The sequence below is a fragment of the Adiantum capillus-veneris genome, chromosome 6 (assembly GCF_014529385.1).
Source record: "Adiantum capillus-veneris isolate H3 chromosome 6, ASM1452938v2, whole genome shotgun sequence".
NCBI lineage: Eukaryota > Viridiplantae > Streptophyta > Polypodiopsida > Polypodiales > Pteridaceae > Adiantum > Adiantum capillus-veneris.
Genome location: NC_140936.1, coordinates 69,412,585 through 69,434,192, shown reverse-complemented (window position 1 = coordinate 69,434,192; position 21,608 = coordinate 69,412,585). Strand labels below are relative to the sequence as shown.

Sequence of the window (21,608 nt, the reverse complement as noted above, 5' to 3'; positions counted from 1 at the left end):
GTATTAGAGCGCGGCCAATTTGTCTTCTATCGGGAAATCCGATCGTCTTCTCGCGACACTTATGGATTCCAACAAGAATCAGTCGACTTCTTCTGCATCTGCTAATGCGGGAGGATCAGGAAGAAGACTTTGATGACTTAACAGAGGAAGAGTATGGGCCACCTCAGCCTACGCAATACGAACTTCAAGAGATGGAACGTCAACAGCAGGTTAATGAGTACACAAAGGAGATGATTAAATTTGCGAAGGACCCTCAGTTTGCAAAATCTTTGTCTCAGCAATCCATCGGAGAAGTGCACAGTGGCAAAAAGCCACAGAACCACCCATCAAACCGGCAATCAAGAAACCTCCTTCTCCGAGGATGTTTACAGAGCAAGATTTATAGGAGGTGGTTCAGACACAGATCAGTCAGCTTTTGGACGCGAACAATCAATTCAAAAAGCAAGTGAAAAAGCGCAAGAAGGGGACTGATTACCCTCGTTATTTGGGCCGTCAATCTTCTTTTGCATCTGCAAGAAACTAGAAGAAGCGTGTAAAATTTGAAGGACTATCCAACTCTTCTTCTTCTTCTTCTTCTTCTTCTTCTTCTTCTTCTTACAGTTCTTCTAGCTCTTTTGACTCGAGCGAGGAGGGCAAAAACCGAAGCAAAAAGCAAAAGCTTCGGAAAGGGCAAGAAAAAGGCAAAGAAACCCAGATTTTGCCTAGTTTCTGACAGTTCTACAGAGGAGTCATCCTCTGACAGTTTGGACTCCGATGACCGTATGTGTTATGCAAAGAAGACACATTTTTACATAGCCAACCAATATGACTTCCTCGAAGACAAAAGCAAGAAAGTAAAAGAATTCAAAGAAGGTGGACAGTCGATTAAATTTGAATCCTTTTCTGGGCTTCGAGATGCTCCGAGGGCTTTGGCCTTCATTCAGTAATTTGGCATAGCCTTCTCTGGAAGGCACTACTCAGAGCACTCCAAGATTAGGAGGGCTACATCTTTCTTCAAAGGAAATGCTCGAACATGGTGGTCCACTCTTCTTCCGAGAAAGGAAGCTCCATTTAAGTGGTTAAAATTCAAAAGGCTCTTTATTTCTTCTTGGCTGACTCGGGAGTACGAACGAGATATACGAACCGCTTGGAATCATCTTCGGATGTCCAAGGGAGATTCTTTGGATGCTTATTGTGAGAGATTTAGGAATTCTTTTCTACCGACCTCTTCATTTAAGGTCTCTTTTAAGGAACAGATTGAGCGGTTTTGTTGTGGAACTCCTACAAAGATCGGAGACTACTGCCTAGAACAAAAGTCAAATTCTATTCAAGAATTGATGGGTCATGCGAAACCCCGTTTTGTGATACATTCGGGAAATATTTTTTTTTCCGAGAAAAAGATGCTTCTATTAGTTAATGAAACTGCCCATAGGGCTACAACCACCTCTTCAAGAGAGGGCTACAACAACCATGATGGGGAGACTCTCGCAATGAAAAAACAGCATATGTACAATGAGGCTAAATCAAGAGATGGGAGGAGGGAAAAGCCACACAGGTGGTCGGTAGTGCCCAGCCACTGAAACAAGGTGACTCGTCTCTGCTGTCTGGAGTCCCACAACCTCTCCCAAAAGGCTGCCAAGAACTCAGCTGTGAGACCCTCCTCCTGCCGATGAGGTGCTGCAGCGGGACGGGCCTCTCTCTGTGCTGCTAGTATGTGATGTCCCAGTCGAACAGTGTACTGAAAGAACGGGACACCTGGGTGGTCTACAAAAGAGAAAGGGTCCCTCCAAAGCCACTCTCCAGGATCCCACTGTACTCGTGCCAGTGGACAACACTCCCAAGCCTACAGTCTCCAGTGTCCAGTCTCTAGAGTTCCTGGGTCGGGATCAATGACACAAGTCCTCCCATAGATGCCCACCACTCGGATCCTCTGAAAACAGCACTCTGCCACCTGCGGGGCCTCTACTGCAACTCGCTGTAAGCGTCCCCCACCCTGTAACTCGAAAAGAGGGATGGAGCAGTCTCTGAGCAGGCCCGGACTGAGATGAGAACCTCCAGTCGTGTGAAGGCTCCCATCCACCTGGGTGCTATTGGCTCGAGAGGTGTGAGCCACTCAGCTGGAACTGCATTTGAGATGTCCTGGCACATGCTCTGCACCCCTCTCATGCCCTGTAGTAGCTGGAAACCCTGCAACTCCTTTGACAAGCCTGAAAACTCTAACCAGTCACCTAGAGAGCGCGCTGGACCATCTGCCATGGGACCCCAGGAAACATGAGGCAGACTACCAACCAAGAGGCCTCTCTGAGTGCTAACCATGGGGTTCCAAACAAGGGGCTATCGTAGGCGCTCCTCCGTGCAAGTAGGTTGTCGCTGCTCTAGGCCTCGCCGCAAGTGCTCCCAAGATCGAAGCAAACTCACAACGAAGCGGTCCTCCAGTCTCTTGCTCAAACCAATTCTGCGCATCTCTGTGAAGATCCATCTGGTCGAAGGTCGCCAGGGGCCTCCAGCCTGAGGCACCCTAGCACGAAGCCGCTGTAGCAAGAACTCCTTCCAAGGCTCCTCACTTGGAAGAAGTCCTTTGACTATGAACTTCCCAAGAAGGGCTCTGCTCTGCTGTGCTGGGTCAATGATCCCAAGCCCTCCCTGTGAACAAGGAAGAGTGATGACTTGTCAAGCCACTTTGGCTCGGGCTATCTGAGTGTCACGTCCTGACCAAAGGAAGTTTCTGATCGGCCTCTCTACCTGGCTGATACAAGAACACGAGAAGATCCAACAAGAACTGATGTACCACATAGTCGCCAACAACACTTGGTTGGCCACTACTACTCTGCCAGCCAAAGAAAGTCGTGCTGAGCTCCAGTGTAACAACTTCCTCTTGATAGATAGGAGGAGGGGAGCAATCTACTGCTCGGGAGACAAGTCCAGACCAACCTGACAGCCCAAGTACCGAACTGCGGTCCCTGGGGGGATCCACCTAAAACCCTCTCTTGGCATCCAATCAGGCACAGGAGCACTACGAACCGAGAAAGCCATTGTGTTTCTCCAGTTGATCAGTGCGCCAGATGCACAACAGAAGGTCTCAAGAGCCTGCTCACACCTATGAAGGTTGGCCTCCTGGCCATCCAAGTACAAGACTGAGTCGTCAGCAAACTAAGCGTCCAGAAGCTCATCTCCCCGAATAGGAAGTGCTAAGCCTCGCAAACCAACCTGCTGCGACACCAAGAACCTGCTCATCGCCTCAGCATAGAACAGAAAGAGGAAGGGGGCAAGAGGGCAGCCCTGTCTGACCGAATGTGTGAGCATGAAGCGATCGCCTCTGTCTCTAGACAAAAGTACCCGACTGTGTGCTCGTCTGTACAAAGCTGACACCCCTCTGATCCAAGCATCTGAGAAGCCCATCCTGCGTAGAGTGCCCTCCAGAAAGTCCCAGTCAACTCTATCGTAGGCTTCTCAAAATCGAGAAGAAGAATCACCAGATCCTCACCATGAAGCCTCGCTAAGGTAGAAGCCTCCCAAAAAGTAAAGATGTTGTCAAGGATACTACGCTTCTTGACAAAACCAGTCTGGGTCCCATGTATAAGGCTCTTTAGAAGTGGCTGGATCCTCAAACTCAGAGCCTTGGCAAGAATTTTGTAGGCTGAGTTGAGGATGGTGATGGGGCGCCACTGTCGAATCTCATCCAAGGAGCCACCCTCCTTGAGAGCGAGGTAGATCAGACCCTCACTCATGCTGTCAGGCATCTCTCCTGTGTGCGAGATGTACTGGAAAGCACTACAAAGATCAGGGCCAAGCAAGTCCCAGTACTCCAAGAAAAAACTGGGAGTCAAGCCATCCTCACCTGGACAGCTACCACGGGGGAGTGCACTAAGAGCCGTGTGCAACTCCTCAAGCTGAAGTGGAAGCTCAAGTCTCTGGCGCATCTCCTCAGTCACAAGGCAAGACATCTGCGCCCACACGTGCTCCCTGCATGCATCCCGACTCTCTGACTGAGGCTCTGCAGATTGTAACGCATGGTAAAAGTCAGTAGCAACTGCACGCATGTCCTGTGGCTCAGAAGCAACTGACCCGTCGGGCCTCCTCAACTGACTGACCTTGGCATGCGTATGTCGAGGTCCCACTGCCTCGAAGAAAGCACCAGTCACTCTGTCACCCACTTGCGTCCACTGAGATGCCTGTCGGTGAAAAGCAAACTCATGGCGCCGCTCCTCTGTACTACCAAGCTCCTGGCGAGCGTGTTGTAACTGCTCCTCCAACCAAGGACTGTCTGGATGCTGCTCCTGCATCCTCTGTAAGGAAGCAACGCCCCGTCTGAGACGCTGCTCCTCCTCTCTCACTGCAGTCAGGCGAGTCAAGGACTCCTGGAGAAAGAAACGACTAAGTTGAGCTAGTCCTGGGGCCACTTTGTCAGCAGGAGAATCCTGCATGTCCAAGCTCTCTGTCCAAAGATCCTCTACTTGCTCTCTGAGTGCATAGTCCAACAAACCCTCTCAGGGATATGTAGCATCGTGCTCTCCCGCCTCTGCCTATCTGTCACTGTGAGGATCACTGGTGCATGGTCCGAGAAGGAAGTCCCTGCCAGGATGCCAACTGTCCCGCCCGAGTCACAGAAGAGGCACTAGTGTAGAAGCGATCTATCCGCGATAGATTCACTTCTCCCACTCTGCGGTCCGAACGAGAGAAGTCCAGGCTGTCTGGGGGCCTCACAAAGCTAGAGTGCTGCCACACATCTGAAACCCTCAGTCATACAAAACCTCTCCCAAGCTACCAGCTCAACTCCCTCCACAGTAGCATGGCTACCACCAATCATGTCAGAAGGGTCCTCCAACATGTTGAAGTCACCCCCAATACACCACTGCTCTGCTTGCGACAGAGACTCAACAATTTGTGACCAAAACTCTGCTCGTGCACTCGCCACATTGGGCGCATATATGTTCAGGTAGCCCAGAAGGCAACCCTGAACCTGCATAGTGATCCACTGAGCCCTGCCTAGCACAATAATCCCTCTGCCCACAATAGCCTGCTGTAGAGACTCCGCAATAATCATACATACCCCACCCTGGATGCCTCCAGGTCCAAAAGTAGTTGACCAGAAAGTCTCATAGCGACCACGCAAAATTTGACCACAACGCCGAATGTGGCTCTCACAAAGATGATGCTCCTGCAGCATAAGAATGTCAATCTCACCACCCACAAGGCATCTCTGCTGCTCGTGACGCAGTTGACCCCTCTGTCGCTGAAACTGGGGCCCTCCTAATCCCTGCACATTCCATGAGATGATCCTCATGGAGAAAGAGATGCTGCAACAACAGCCAACCTCGCTATCTTTGAGGCCGGTTTGGATGGGGAGTAATCCGCATCCGAACGACCTCTAGACAAGCGTGCAAGAAGTGACCGTCCCGCCCAGGCCCAAGCCGAAAGTGCAGCCCAAAGGGCTACATCCTCTGTCCAGGAATCCTCATGCACAAAAACATAACACGGAGGGCACTGAGTGTCAACAAACAAGTGTACCACAATGTGCCTGCAACCTGCTGCATCTGGAGGTGTCACGCTGAACTTGGAAAGAGGCCAAAGTGTCTGTACTAGATCTGTCACTGCTAAGTCCCGTGTGTGGTGTGAGAACTCAATAGCCTGTGTCTGGAGCCAGTCCAAGACTGTGTGCTGGGTCCACTCTGTGGTATCCCTACCACACAACGGAAAGGAGAAACCCACCGTTGTGTTCAGGGCCTCAGTGCCTCAAGCTGCAAGAAAGAGGACATGGACTCGAAAGCTGGCCTCCTCCAAGTCGGAAGAGGAATCACCCAGAAACCGAGTGAAGCTGTAATCAAAGAAATCCCAGCGTCTGCGAATGTCGAAGCTGGTCAGACCTCTAGGGATCGCTGCAAAGGGAGAAGTGAGCACCAAAAAAGGCAACCTCAAGTGGGGCTATCCCTCACGAGCCACACGGCTCGTAGCGAAAGCACTACCAAGAGAACGCCTCGCGGCAGAAGTGTGGCCAATACCCTGTGTCTGAGGAGGAGTGGCGGAGGCGTCCGGAGACTAGGTTATGAGCCCCATCGAGGAGAGGGGAGGGGCGGGGGACGAAGGTGGAGGTGAGGGGGGGGGGGGAAGGAGGCGGGGCGGCAGCGGCTGAGGGAGGAGGAGGCAGCAGTGGAGGAACAAAAGTGGACGGGGCCTCCTCAAGCAGATCCTGTTGAAGGGGTTGGAAACAGTTCCCAGTCGGAACCCAATGCTGCTGAGCTGCAACAGCAGGTCGGCCACCAGGGGGAGCAGTGGAGTGAGCTCTCCCCTAACGGCGGCGGCCAGGCACCTGCTGCCAACCATCAGCTGGCTGGTCACTAGTCTTGGTTACTAGTCTCTGTCGAAGTACCAGCCTGTGTATCCTGTGTACCTGGCTGCTTGGCATGCTCAGCCTTGGGCGGCTGCGCATGCGCTGTGGGTCGAGGTCTCCTGCGAGGATAGGCCTTTGCCATATGGCCCATCTGTCTACAAATGAAACACTGGTTCGGGAGACCCGAATACTCCACACTCTGTCTAATCCATCCCCCACTCACCCTAGGCAGCAGTACCACCTTGGGGAGGGAGTGTCACGAACAAGAACCTGCACAGTAGGTAGACCTGCTGCCTTGGCCACAACTGAAGCTGCCGTGCGTGGAGACTCCAAAACTGTCCCAAACATGGAACCAATCCTGGGTAGGAGGGGATGGTACTCTCGCCTCAGGCCTGGAAAGCAAACCAAAATCGGCAAGTTTGCCTCCTCCTCGAGCACATCTGTAGTAGGGTCAAAACCGCGATGCCAATGTCGTAAGTAAGCTCGAGCTGCTCTGATGCCGAACGGGCTCATCGAGATCACTCTGGTCGCTATGTCGGTGGATTGAACTTGACTTGGTAGTACCCTCTCCCGAGGATCTGGACATCTGTAATCTTGCCCACATCAGAGAGAAGACGGGCCTGCAGTAAATCTTGAACTTCGCTTGACTGGGCCGAGTGCCAATGATTTTATAGATAACCGAAGTGGCCTGCAACAAGTGCTCCACTTCGGCCATCAAGCTCGCTTGCTCTTCTGGCGAAAGAACAAGTCGAAGGGTCGGCTCTGCGGTGTCGGGCTAGGGGCTTTTGTGGAGTCCCTCTGAGGTGGAGCAGAGGCTGCGATTCTGTGTCTGCTACTGAGAGGATAGGGTCGTTGGTGGCGAGGCGAATGCCAGCAAGCTGAAAAAACAGCCTATAGGCTCGAAGAAGGCGAAAAAGGGGTGGAAAAAAGGGGGCGGGGGGTGTAAGAGGGCTGAGGCCAGGGGGCGGGGGGCTGAAGTGGTAGCAAATGGGGGCGCAGAGGCTGGCTGTACCTGCGCAACAGCACACTGGGGGCTGGCCAGCGGCGGGCAGGGCAGCAAGCAGGGGAGCGTGCAGTGCGAGGGAGGAGGGGGGATGCGGGAGCAGTGGCGAGGGAGCTGTGCGCGCGGGGGGGGGGGGGGGGGGGGGGGGGGGGACGCTGTTTCTTGATGTTGTGTCTACATTCGGGAAACTTAACTTACCTCACTAATAAGATCTTGACTCAGAGAACCCAACAGACCTCTAACAATGAAAGTAGAAAGAGAAAGAGTTCCCAAGAAAAGAAAGATAAGGATACACGATCCCGGCTCACTCTTTGAGAGAGGGCCAGTTACATTAAAGAAGGGAAGTGTTTTGGTTGCGGGAAACATGGGCACATCTCCGCAAAGTGCCCCAAAAAGACACGGCAAGAACAAACTGAAGACAGGCCAAAGAGTTTGAGAGCAGCAGAGGAACATGGCAAAAAAGGCAAGATGAAAGCAGGACTAGTACCAGATTGCATGGGTACTGACCCAAGCCTGATTGATGAAAGTACATAAATTTACCGAGCTTGGGGCAAAGTGAAAGAAAGATCAAGAAGCCCCGATTTTCTAAAATGGAGGAGCCAAGGCCAACTTCATTTCGTCTGAATTGGAGGCACGGATCGAGATTACACCCGACATTTGGAGCCATTAGTAGATGCAGTTCTAGTGGCACCCGGACGGGACATAGCCAGTACACGTCATTGGCAAACTTCGGTTGCATTGTCAGCGGTATTTGGGGCACGAGGTCTTTTACATAATGCCCTTGGAAGGTTTTGTCAGGCATTTTTTGGATGAGCATAAAGTCACTAAGTCATGCCAAAAAGCTTGCCCACTAGCCTCGTGTATGTATGTGTACATAGCCCTACAAGTCTTGGAAGTGACCATGTAAAAATTCATGTACAAAGGTATGCTTTTCTAAGCTTGAATGCTAATGTTTTGGGTTGTTCAAGTCTCAAAAACATGGTTTTTAATAAATATTTCCAGCCGTGCTTTATAGCTCGTGAATCGGACTTGTACATCATGAGTTATGAGCATCCGAAGTAGGCAGTCTCAACTTAGAAAGTGATTGCGGGTGCATGCGACAAGGGCAAGTGGCCAACTTGATAATTTGAATTAGAAATGTTGAGGTTTGAGAATTCTTGAAGTAGCCGAAGACTTGGGCTCCACGCCATGTGTTACAATGGGTCATTCGGTGACCGGAGAAGCTAGTTATGCTGGGGGAAGTTTGTTCGAGAAGCTCTCCTGTTTTGGGGAAAGTAAATTTGTTGGGCACAAGCGGTTTGGGAGGATTGAGGAGGAGGTTGCCATGTGGCGGGGGAAATTATTCCACATAGGAATGGGAAAAGTGGAAAGTGGGGGGTATATAGCCTAAAGGGGGAGCCATTATGGGTGTATCACCTTGTGAGGAGCTCTCAAGGCTTGCTATGGAGAGGCTCGTGGGTTTCATTTGGGAGAAAGGGCGCATTTTTAAGTTCATACCTAGCTGGACAGGCGTCTCACATCTCATTTTGGTCCCCGGCCACTTACCCCCACCCCATTCCCTTGGTCAAAGGGTCATCGACACCTCATTTTATGCCCAGAAAAGGCAAAAAATGAGCCAATTAAAAGATGCCTACGAAGGAAGCCTTGTCAGCTGAGAAGAGAGAGGATTTTTGGGAAATAAAAGATAAGGAAGCCCCTATTTTAATAACTGCAACACATGCAAAAATTCCGGAGAGCTCATTTTTTTAGCAAGAAAGAGTACAACCCTCGTTTCGAGCGGCCATAACTCTTTCACCTTTCATCTGTTTTTTGTCTATGGATACTCTACGGACATCTCCACGGGACGAGGTTCGTCATGATGTCCTCAGTTTTTCCTAATTTCGAGTGTGTTCCATGCTTGAAGGGTTTTTCATAAATCTCTACAGGTGTTTATCATATGTGATTTTGGTGGTGCAATAATTCTTCCTTCCAACGGTGTGATTCATGCAAGGCTATAGAGGCACTCGTTTTTCTTGCCGTTTGCACGCTAACATTGTTTTGGTGCCGCCACGGTGGAGCAAGTGCTCCTATGCTCCAATTCTTGTGAAATATGTCTATTCTACAGGCAGAGAATGATAAAGGGATGTGGGTCCTTATGGACAACTGCCTAGATGTATGTGCAAATTGTGGACAGCACTTGAGGCGGTCGTGTAATTGGATTGCAACCTTTGGAGGGTCGTGAGGTTTTGTGCACGGAAGTTGCTTTTCCCGTGCAAGAGCGACAGGTATCTATTGTGGATTCGCCACACGAATTGTTGTCGTGTGTTTGCGTGTGTGTTTGCAGGTACTTCATCGCGAAGGAGAAGCGAGAAGGCTTCGGCCTACGCTTGGGAATTCCGGAAACGGAATTCAGAAATTGTCTGCGGAGTCTCAACTCCGAGTACAGACGGAAAAAGGATTGAGAGCTTGTCTCTCGGATTTCCCTTATGGGAAGGAACGACCATCGAGTCAGAGATTTAGAACGGAGGGGTTTTCTCTGGTTCTTGTGCTTGTAAAAAGATTCTCTCTAATAAAGAATTCTCTATAAGGGGGGGGGACCAGCCCATCTGCTGATCCCCAGTACTGTGTCGATCTTCTCTCTCTCTCTCTCTCTCTCTCTATTTATTTCTCTCTATATCCATTGGCTTCAGTATTAAGTGATAAATTCTATTTATCCGAGTAGATTTTATACTGTTATGCGCTCCCGTTTGTGACAGTGGTATCAAAGCATGGTCTACTCTCTTTCTCTGTAAAGGAGGACGACTCTAGGAAGATACGGGCAGAAGCCATGACAACCCAAGAGAGAAGTAAGCAGGCGGAAACCTAAGTCCTGCAAGAAAAGCTCGCAGAGTTGGGAAATTTTTTTTCTCTCTGCAAGAAGTCGACACAAGACTTGGGATTCTCTGAGAAGGCGACAAGAGCATGATGCTCAAGAACCTAGAGAATCCAAGGAGCGGAATGCTCAAGATCCTTCAGAATCCAGAAAATAGCCATGAATATCAAACCATAACCATAGCCAAGAAATCCCGTCATTTCGGGAAGAATATGAAGGTCTTTAGACCTAGGAATACTCCAATCAAGTTTGATACTTTTGACGGAAGGGAAGATGTCCTGAAAGCTACTGCTTTCATTCAACAGTTTGAAGTTGCCTTTGCAAACGGCAATTTCTGAGAAGCGTCGAAGGTGAGGTATTGTGACCAAACACCTCAAGGGGATGGCAAGTACTTGGTGGTATACCAAAGCTCTGCAAGGAACTTACAACAAGACTTGGATTCAATTCCAGGCTGAATTTTCCAACAAAATTTTTTTCCTCTACGCTTTGAGGAAGGCATCCAAGAAGATTGGGATCGGTTTGCCCAATAGAAATATGAGCGAGTCCAAGCAAGTAGTGGTTCACTCTTGCCAAGGTAGCTCCACTCTTGAGTCTTGACCCTCTCTGAGGAAGGAAAGATGAAGAAATTCAACGAAGGACTTTTGTCCGAATTTTGCGAACCCATCTGCAAGATACTTTGCAGTAGATGGAGTCAGCAATAAGAGCTGAAAGTGTACACCTTAGTGTACATAGAATACAATCCTCGCAGTGGGATGAGAACCATTGAACACAGAAACAACGAATTTTTGTTACCTCTCCTCGAAGGATACATTGCTATTCGGAGAAAGTTTGGAGTAAGGGAATTCAATCTAACTCCTGAGTTTTTGAATAAAGACCCTCAAACTTCAAGTGAGAGGGCAGGTCTTTGATCAAAGTTAAATCTTTAGGAACTCATCAACTGCGTATTGCTTTTATGCACGAGATATGCATGTATCTAACCAGGACAATCACTCTCGAGTATTTATGAGAGTAGGATCAATTTGAAACATTGTTTTTTGAGATGAATTGGTTTGCTCAACCATCCGAAATGTCAACTATTGATCTCGTATCCAGTAGTTCACCAACTAAATACTTGCTATTGCGGGTAGGATGGCAGAAAGGAAGGAACCATTCCGAGCTTTCAACCAAGAAAATCTTTCACTAAGCTTATGAACCAACACCCCCTACCCGGTCAGGGAAGACATGGTAGTGCTTTTCGCACAAGTGAATGAACACTCTCTTTACGAGGAAGGAACAAGTGACGACTACTGCCTGTGCTCGAGGAATCCAAGGATTGAAATCCTAGATTATTTGATGAGCCGGTTTTGATCTAAGTTCGAGCCAAGGGATCGTCAGATTGAGCATCTTCGCTCTAAGGATCTTACGAAGGGAAGGTAATTTCCCATGTTCACCAAAACTTTCAGCTTAAGAATTATGTACACCTTTGGGTACATGGATAACACATGAAGATCCAGACCTATTGCAAGGAATTGGATGAGAGTTTGTTATACTCTCTTGCAAGGAATTATGAACCGGGTTTGAACGTACGTTCTATGGCTAGAATCCTATCTGCCTAAGATTTTGCAAGGCGTCATTGATGCTCACAAGGTGAATCATTTTTTATGATTTGGTAAGAAAGAGATTCTAATGGGCGTCGGGAAAACACTGCCGGTGGTAATAACTTGCAGGAGGAAAAGATTGGAAGGAAGTGCCTCCGTGCACAAGGAATCTTCGGATTGGAACCGTCCGCCTACGTTGAGCGATAGTCCGGAACAAGAACCTTCTTTAATGTTATCGCAAACTATGTTTGTGAAAGAAAGACATCGAGTTTAATGCTCTATGACTTGGGCATTCCCTATGTGGGAGGACACAAGAGGTTTAATACCCTTTGGACTAACAACGCACGATTATGCACAAGGACATAGACCTAGATTGATTTCTAGGAGGATTATTCTTGTCGGAATTGAGAAGGTGGAATTGAGTTAACAGATTCTCGGATGAGGAAACTTCCAATCTGTTGGAAAGACGTGAATGACGAGTTCTTACATGGCTCGTAACTTTAATGAAAGATGAAGGATATCCTCACGGTACTAGAGGAAAGACATAAACCGGTAAGGTAAGTATTGAATTATTGAGTTATTGTTTAATTTAATTTTTAAGTTCTCTTTTGAGAAAGGACTAGCTCAACTCACCATTGAGCAAGATTTGGAATCTTTTCGGTTTCTCCCCTGCAGTTCAATTGGACCTCTGCAGTTGAAGACAACTGGTTATAAGTGAGAGGGATGTTGCTAAATTGGCTTTATCTTACAGAAAAATAATTCTAAATTAATTATTATAATTTTAAGTGAGAGGGCTTTTCTCACTGGAGACATCCGAGTACAGAGTATTCCTAGTGCGTCATTCAAAGTAATGACGGGAGCACTGAGAACGGACATATCTGTAAGGCCACCAGGAACGGGTACTTTTGATGCGTCACATCGGATGGGTGACAGGGAGCATCGGAAAGAAGTATCCGACCATCCGGGAACGGAACATCTCTGATGCGTCATAGGATGGGTGACATAGAGCATCGTGAAGGAGATTGTACCGTAAGTTCGGCAGGAAAGGACTAGGTGATGGGTATTCCTGATGCGTCACAAGGTGGGTGACGGGTGTATCGGAAAGGGGATATCCAGTCGAGAGAAAATCCGAACTGGAAAGAGGAATACGCGTAAAGACGCAAGCATAAGAATAAAGATGGGTTCTAAGAAGCTTTTCTTAAAAAGCGGAATATTTTAACGAGTTTTCTCGGAAGAGCAGACGCTTTTCCGCGGGGAATCTATGTTTGCATTGCATTCGTGCATGTGGTTGCATCCAGGGACGCCTGGGAAGTGCTGTGAAAGCATTGTTTTTAACTTATAAGGTTTTATTGAGTTTTTGGGCGGATTTAGACTATTTTTAAAATACGCCGCCCGCCCATTTAATAAGTGGGCAGCCATCTGATAAATAAGGCAATAGATCAGCCAGCGTTTTCTCTCTCTTTTTCTGGCAGAACATCGAAAAAAACAAATTTGAAAAAAAAAAAAAAAAAAAAACGGCCACGATCTCTATGCGAGCAGCTATTCGTGCCGTGGCGAAGGAGCTATAAAAGCACCACATGCCCTCACTGAAAGGAGGTTACCAACGCCAGCAAGAGAAGACTCTGCCGCCAGAAGACGCGAGAGATCGCGCGAGACTACGAAGCACGGAAGTCGCTTTTCCCGTGCAAGAGCGACAGGTATCTATTGTGGATTCGCCACACGAATTGTTTGCGTGTGTGTTTGCAAGTACTTCATCGTGAAGGAGAAGCGAGAAGGCTTCGGCCTACGCTTGGGAATTCCGCCGGAAACGGAATTCGGAAATCGTCTGCGGAGTCTCAACTCCGAGTACAGACGGAAAAAGGATTGAGAGCTTGTCTCTCGGATTTCCCTTATGGGAAGGAACGACCATCGAGTCAGAGATTTAGAACGGAGGGGTTTTCTCCGGTTCTTGTGCTTGTAAAAAGATTCTCCCTAATAAAGGATTCTCTTTAAGGGGGGGGCTGGTCCCCAGTACTGTGTCGATCTTCTCACTCTCTCTCTCTCTCTCTATTTATTTCTCTCTATATCCTTTGGCTTCAGTATTAAGTGATAAATTCTATTTATCCGAGTAGATTTTATATTGTTATGCGCTCCCGTTTATGACAGCAGGCGTAATCGAGGGCTATTACAATTCTTTCAAGAGGGGGGTATGTCACAAACTGGTGACGTGGCAGGCCCCCGGATACACACACACACACACACCCTGCTGACGTGGCAGCTGCCCAAAAAACGCGCCACAAAACCCGTCAAAAAACACGCTGACAGGTGACGTGGCAGGCAGTATGAATCTCGATAATTTTCGTTGGTCATGCTGATGTGGCAATGCACGGACGCCCGTAATTTGCACTAGCTGCTTTTGGTTGGCAAATTTTTGAGTAAAAGCTTTTGAATTAGAAGTTTTGATTTAAAAGATTTTGGGGCTCTGCCTTTGGGCAATCCTTGTAACAATAAATAGGTCTTTTGGGCCTAAGTACTCAGAGCATCTGGACGCAGAGTCTGAGTGTGAGTTCCCACAGACTCCCTTGTACTTTGCACACACATTAATATAAAAAGAAATACCGAAAGGACGCCAGTCTTTGAGGCCAATACCTCTTGGCACGGAACTATGTCCGGCCTTGTCGTCTTTGTGAACTGTTTTATAGTGAATCTCTGCTGTGTCGCGGTAGAATCTAGACTTGGTGTGTCTAGTTTGTTACATGCCAACGCCGATGTCCACGAAGGTTACTGAAGAGAGGGGTTGAGAGAATGATAGAGATGGGTAGAGGGAGAGAGAAAGAGAGGAGAAGAGAAGAGCGACACCTGATGGGGTCCCAACAAACCCTCTCAAGGGGCCCCCACACCGTTGCTGATGTGGTGTTTTCTTTTGATTGCGTAAATGGAATGTACATACAATGCAATACCTCAATGCAGACTCTACTGACTCGAATGATGACAATCTCTGCGGTAACCCCTCAGAAAGAGGCACCTTCGAGGCTGATTTGATGCACCTTGGATCCTTCTCGATGTGGGATTGCGGATGGCCACCAAGGAGCTGATTTGCACTCCCGATATGAGAGGAATGAAGGTCTGAAATGCAGATCTTGATGATGCCGATGATGGACAACAATGGAGCATTCGATGACGGCGAGGGAATGGCCGAGGTGAGGACTCAATGGACTGCCGAAGTACCGGACCGCAACGGAAAACAAGCAAGAGTAGTTTTCGAGCCGTTCTGTTGCGGGGAGGAGGGCTGAAAACTGAAAATGCTGGACTGATCTGCTGCTGGCTGAGAGCGCTGTGGCTGAAAACTGATAACGCTGGCTTGAGGGGCTGATTTCAGAAAACGCTGGGCAGCTTCTTCTCCTTCTCTTGGCGCTTCCTCCAATGTCTTCTGGCGCTAGCTCCTTGAGGCCTTTTATAGGTGAGATTTGCCACTTATAAGCTTTTTAGGCCTTAGGTAGGGCAACTGTCCACCAACTTCCCCAACAAATAAATCAATAATTGATTTATTAAAAATGGGCCAGGAGTCTAGTTTTGGGTGAAACCGTCGCACATCTCCCACCCGAGAATCCGATCGACGTGGGGAATGGCTCGTTGGATTCCTCTAACCTAAAACTATATGCAAATCATGCCAGATGTCCACCATAGTGTAATAACATCTATCAAAACGCGTCTACAAACCATTTATGCAAGAGGGTTCCAAACTAGAAAACCTAATCTATTGGACTTGTCCGGACATGCAGGTCCTGCGAACAGGCTCACAAAATTGACAATGCTATCCTCCTAGGATTCTAGGTATCCTTATCTAGGAAGCAGGGGTAAACTGGCTCTTGAAGTCAATGAAGCATGTCCACGCGGCACACAGAGCCATGCGCAATGACATATTGCTTCGCAAAGGTACAACTCCCAAGGGTCCAACTCTTTCCGAGGCTTTGTGTCCAGATTCTCCCTAAGAAGTGGCCCTCTAGGCACTTATAAACTTACAAGGGATGCCCAAAAGCAGAGCCCTAAAAGCATCAATTCTAAAAGCACATTGTAGCCAAAAGCATCTGCTCTCTGAAGCCCACGGATGAACTACCAAAATCTGCCAACAGAAAATGCAGAAATCCATACAGCCTGTCACATCATCAAGTCAGTGCAAAACGCGGAAATCAGCCCAAAACATTTATGGGTTTAGGTCCCATGGCATGCCACATCACCAACTTTCCAAAGAAAAACTGATCTTGGATGATGTGCATCGATTGTAGGGCTCTCAATAAGGTTATCATCAAGAATAGGTTCCAATACCGAAGGTCGATGATAGATTATAGGGTCTACTTGTTTCAGCAGAATTGATCTTAAAAGTGACTATCATCAGATCAGGATGACTCCTAGAGAAGTATACAAGGTCGATGGTATACTTAACAGGTTACAAGGTCTATACTTGATAGATTATAGGGTCTACTTGTTTCAGCAGAATCGATCTTAAAAGTGACTATCATCAGTTCAGGATGACTCCTAGAGAAGTATACAAGGTCGATGGTATACTTAACAGGTTACAAGGTCTACTTGTTTTAGCAGAATCGATGTTAAAAGTGACGATCATCAGATCAGGATCGCTCCTAGAGAAGTCTACAAGACCACATTCAGGACATCCTTTGGATTGTACGAGTATTTGGTGATGCCTTTTGGGCTCGCAAATGCTTCTACAAGTTTAACAAGATAATGGATTGGATCTGTAGAGACTATCGCCGCTTTGTGGGAATGTTGTTTGATGACATCATTGTTTGCTCTAGTTCCAAGACAGAACACAGAGAGCATTTAATGCGATAGAGACCCCGATTTACTTGTTTTTTAGAGCAGTGCGCGAGAATGTGGACATTATGCTCAAATGCTCTTTTTCACAAATTAATGGGTAGTCAAGGATTACCAACTATGTGGTTTCAGACTTGTTGAAGTGATATATCTCTGAAAATGTGTAAGGTGCAGTGGAATCAATGTTGTATTTTCTCAAGATTAGTGATCTATATTTGCTCAAGGTTCCTTTTAGTTCTTAGGGAAGGAGAGAGCCTTCCGTCTTTATGGAGAGTGCTATGATCATGAACAAAGTGAGTGCATATTCTGCGTGCAAGTGTATGAGACTGAGAGAAAGAGAGAAGAGAGATATGACACCCGAGAGTTTGTAAAACCCTCCTCCGAAGGCCCCACTCTCGTCGGCGAGAGTGGTCTACTTTTGATTGCACAAAGGTGTACAATGATGATGCATTGGCTGATGCAAACGGGGACTATGTCGATGACGACGATGAAGACTTTAGGGCTGAATTCGATGCTCTTCTATCTACTGTCCACAAAGAGGTATTGGCTGAGAATCTGCACCACTTTGGGAGGCTGAAAATGACTGATTCACTGCTGTTTTTATGGCTGAAAATCCCTGGTTTTTTCGGGGGTTATGCGGTAGCAAAAACGCTGAGGATATGTCTCTATCTGGCTGCGTTTTTAGGGCAACTGTCGTAGGCTGAAAAACGCTGATGCATAGCAAGACAAAGCTGCGTTTTAAATGGCGAGCGATCCCAAAAACGCTAAGGGCTGGGATTGATTGTCGCGGGGAAAACGCCAGGAACTGGGGCTGTTGGAGATAGAAACGCCAGGGCATGAAGGAAGTTAGGCGATCCCAAAACGCTAGGGCATGAAGGGGAGTGGCCTCACCAAGCGGCTTGACGAGGTTCTTGTTGAGAGAGGGAGGGAGCACCTGTTGCTTGGGGAAGCCTGTTGTGCTCTTTGCTCATCTGCCCAATTGTGCTAACTTGGGTTTGCTTATATATTAACTTACCCAATTTGCCCTGCTGAGTTCCCAACAAAAGTCACTTAATAAATAAGTGAAAAATGTTAAAAATAGGACAAAGTCACTTGAAAAATCTCCAAACTGACTATGATGGAATCTGATGGAAATGCTTATGCTTATGCAGTGTGCAACCAGAGGATATACATCTACACTAAGTGATTGGGCATGCACGGTCTACGAATAGACTCACAAAAGTGCCATATCACTTCTAATCTAAACTGACTGGACTGACGGGAACCCTGCTATGGTGTAGCTTATCCACGGACACATAGGGTTGGATGTGTCACGTGACAAAATGGGTCTCAATGGGAGAAGTATTTACCATTGGTGAAGTTTTGCCTATAACAACATTGTTTACACTTTGACGAAGAAGGCACCTTCTGAGATTGACGAGGGTGCAAAAAGGTTTCTTCTATGTTGTGCACCAAGGACAAGATTTTTTTGAAGCACATCATTTTATACAGGATCTGAAGACTGCTTTTACGAAGTTCAAGGAGTGTCAGGTGCAGCGGAAGTGTTAAAGGGTTTAGCTCGGATCTAGTACTCCGCACAAACGCAAGGTTACTTTACTTCACTTGAAAAGAGAAACTGAATTGAAGACAATGAACGAGAGAGACACACACACACACACACACACACACACAGAGAGAGAGAGAGAGAGAGAGAGAAGAGAAGAGACGACACCGTATGTTGGGTCCCAACCACCCTCAAGGGGCCCCCTTGCTCTGTTGCCAAAGCAAGTACTTTCTTTATTTCTTGTACAAATGTTGATACAATGATCCTAGATGTTGAGATGTTGATGGACGCTTCATGCAAATGCTTGGTACTGCTGAGATACTTAAGGGTACTGCGGTAGGTGCTGAGGGGTACTGCGGTGGATGCTTGGTACTTGAGAGGCTAAGTGTTGGGTATTGCAACAATTTGCGGGTACTACTGGGTACTGAAAGTGCTTTGTACTGATGCTTGGTACTGATGGGTACTTGATGTTAGTGTTGGGTATTGGGTACTTCGGTAGAAACGCTGGCTCTGGAGTGATCCCAGAGGAAAATGCAAGAGGCCAGGTTGCTGATACTGATTCAAATACTGAAAACGCTGGGGGTTGTTGATGGCGATGCTGGGAACATTGAAGGTGCTGAGGAAACTCCAACGCTGGGCTGTGCTGCCGAAAACCGTTGATTTCTGAGCTAGAAAACACAGAAAATGCTGGCTGAATAGTGCTGAAAACGCTGATCTGGTCCTGCTGCTGTGATGGCTTGCTGGTACTGTTGAGACTGCCATCCACTCATGCAATCTACTGGGAAATGCTGGCGCTAGGCTGCGTATATATGCAGGGACAAGTGGATTGAGTAGTTTTAATTCAAAGCCTCCACGATTCTTCATAAATTAATGCCTAAACGTCACTTAATGAATTGATTTAAGCTTAAAGTACCCTAAGTAGTCCCAATCGAGGTGGGTAGGTAAATGTTTAATCTTAATAAGAACAAGATAATTCAACGTTTCATATGACATTTTGCTACCTATCTTGACATTCAACAGCTGCGCTTCAGCATATCTTGGCTTTTGCCTAGGGTGCGTGCTTGTAGCATCAAGCCCATTGACCCCCCTTCGACAAGAATTTGGTGCATATCGGCAAGGCCTGCCTTGGTGTGAAAATGAAACTATATCCTGATAAGCAAGGTACCACTACACAAACAACTTTTTGTATGTGGCTGAACAAGATGATACATTGCAAAATTAATGCTCCAATGGTCCTCGCTTCCATGGTTTCACGTGTCAATCAAGATCATTCTATCTGGAGCTTGTTTACAAACTGTCACTTTTGAGCATGGTGTTTGTTATGGGTGTAGTGTTGACATAAGACAACAACATTTTATCATGCATTCTAAAGCACACCAAGTCTTCATTATGAGAGAAATAAAAAAGCCAGGCCCTGACCTGCTACATTGATGAAAAATGCAGGCTTTTCCGCGGGGCTCTGACATCACAGCAGACCTGTCGGAAGCAATATTGAAAATGTCACAATCAGGGGAGCTACAGCATATAAAAGACTACTGGTTCAGGGACAGCATCTGCGAAGAGGTAGCGAGGAATGCGGCAGTGGAGGCGACCCAGCTAGATTTGAGAAGCTTCTGGGGCCTGTTCCTCATATCGGGGATAGCGTCGATAGTGTGTGTGCTCATACACATGATATTCGTCTTCAGGAAGTACCGAAAGGAAATGAGGATCAAGCAGCAGCAGGAAGAGTCTGTGGTCCTGCGGCCGGCGGGGAGCTTGAGGCACATCAAGCAGTTCATGGTGTTCTTGGACAAGCCTGCTTGTGACCACAAGACCTCGGCAAGGAGTAGCTCTGCATCGTCTTCATGCATGACAAGCTCCCACACTTCGACGAGTGTGTAACGTACGCGCTTACAGTTTTCCATTCGAGATTCTTTATAGCTAGACTAGAGACTAGATGCAACACATACATCCCTTTTTTATAAAATGTGAGATATTATAACCCAAGAGAAATTCTTTATAGATGCAATGAAAGTGTACTCTCTCTCTCTCTCTCTAAAGTTGTGTATTATTATACGAATTAAAATGTTTCGATGATTCTGAGGGCTTGTGTTACATATCAACAACATTGAAGGTAGTATAAAGACAGCCCACACAAAGAATTGGAATGAAATGAAAGAAAACAACATGAGATTGGATTCAATCATGCCCCAATTTGATTGTGAGCATGTCTTTCACACTCTTATTTAAATATGTTGGATAAAAAAACCAAGTCCAAAGTAGACGTACATTCCTTTTTGAGCCCAAATAGAGTATTCTTTTCCAAAAATATAGTACACTTGATCTAATAATCAATGTACCTAACTTTTATAGAAACAACTACAATTTAAAAAATAGAAAAAAATGCACAAATATGGAGCATTTTTTTGTCATATGGACCAGAGGTGAGGTTGTGTTGTGATAGGTTGTTGCACAAGAAAGATGTAGTCAATGATTAATGGATGCTAATGAGTATGCAAGATCTAATATTGTGTGTTGTTAAAAATCATACTATACATTAAGGTGTGTTTGCACATGATAGTTTACAAATACACACACACGCACGCCCACGCACACACACTCTCAAAATTAAGTTTGCCACCTACACATGCTTCATTGTCAAGAGTCAAAATGATTAAAATGTAAGTTGCAAGAGAGACTTGAGTGAGTAAATGAAAGGAACACCATTCATATTGAATGAGATTCTTTGAAGATTACAATGTTGACACTGACTCTTAACTATGAGTCTACTAACTTGAAGCATTGCTAGAAAATTACAAAGTTGCAATGTCAATGCTAAGCAATCATTTCCCCAAGTTCATTAAAGTATATGTAACATAGCATGTGCATTCAAGAAAAGGGATTTTATATTTTTGTAAAGCTACAGAAACATGTGTACATAAGGCCTATAAGAGGTGGTTTTAATCCATCGCACGTGATGTAGGAAAATTTTACATAGTAAACGCCCCGGGATGATTTCTCCTCATTTGTACTAACATTTAATGGTGTCTCATGTTCATCAAGTTTTGTTTGGCTCTCTTTGACCTTGAGGATTATTTCCTTTGGAATCTTCATTTTTTTAGAATTCGTCCACCATTGGGCTTCCATGCCCAAATGATGTCGCTAGTGTCTTCCCAATGTAGAGGATCATTTATGTTCTCTTGTCGATACCTGTTCAGTATCCCAGCTTGTAAGTAGTTTGTTGACTCGTTGTTGCAATCAACATCTATTGTTGTCACTCCTAGGCAAATTGGATAATTTGCATCACAAGGTTGTACAAGTACAAAGTCTCACTTTGCCACATCAAGAGCTGAGTTGAACTCCTCATCAGGTTCATTGCACATTGGACCACAATAGTGGCCCTCATTTACATCATTTGGATTATCCTCCAATGGAAGGTCAAGAGGATGAGCTTGTCCACATACACTCCTTGGCCAAAAGTCATCAAAGAAAGTGTCTTTGCTTGCACCAAGGGTTTGGATAGCTTGCATAAGATT

The 21,608-nt window shown here is 46.7% G+C and overlaps 1 protein-coding gene across 2 annotated transcripts in view; it reads left to right on the top strand.

The window, feature by feature from the left end:
• LOC147455656 (glutamate receptor 3.1-like) overlaps positions 1-20,169 on the top strand; it is a 58,155-nt gene extending 37,986 nt beyond the window's left edge. The window contains exons 6-7 of one of the 2 annotated variants that reach the window (XM_086514385.1): positions 19,114-19,254; positions 19,537-19,673. In XM_086514385.1, the coding sequence (XP_086370511.1) occupies positions 19,114-19,227 (114 nt within the window). In that variant the 3' untranslated portion in view covers positions 19,228-19,254; positions 19,537-19,673. Of the gene's footprint in view, positions 1-19,113; positions 19,255-19,536 lie in introns of both variants that reach the window. The other variant, XM_086514384.1, reaches the window with a different exon arrangement.
• The last annotated feature ends 1,439 nt before the right edge of the window (positions 20,170-21,608 follow it).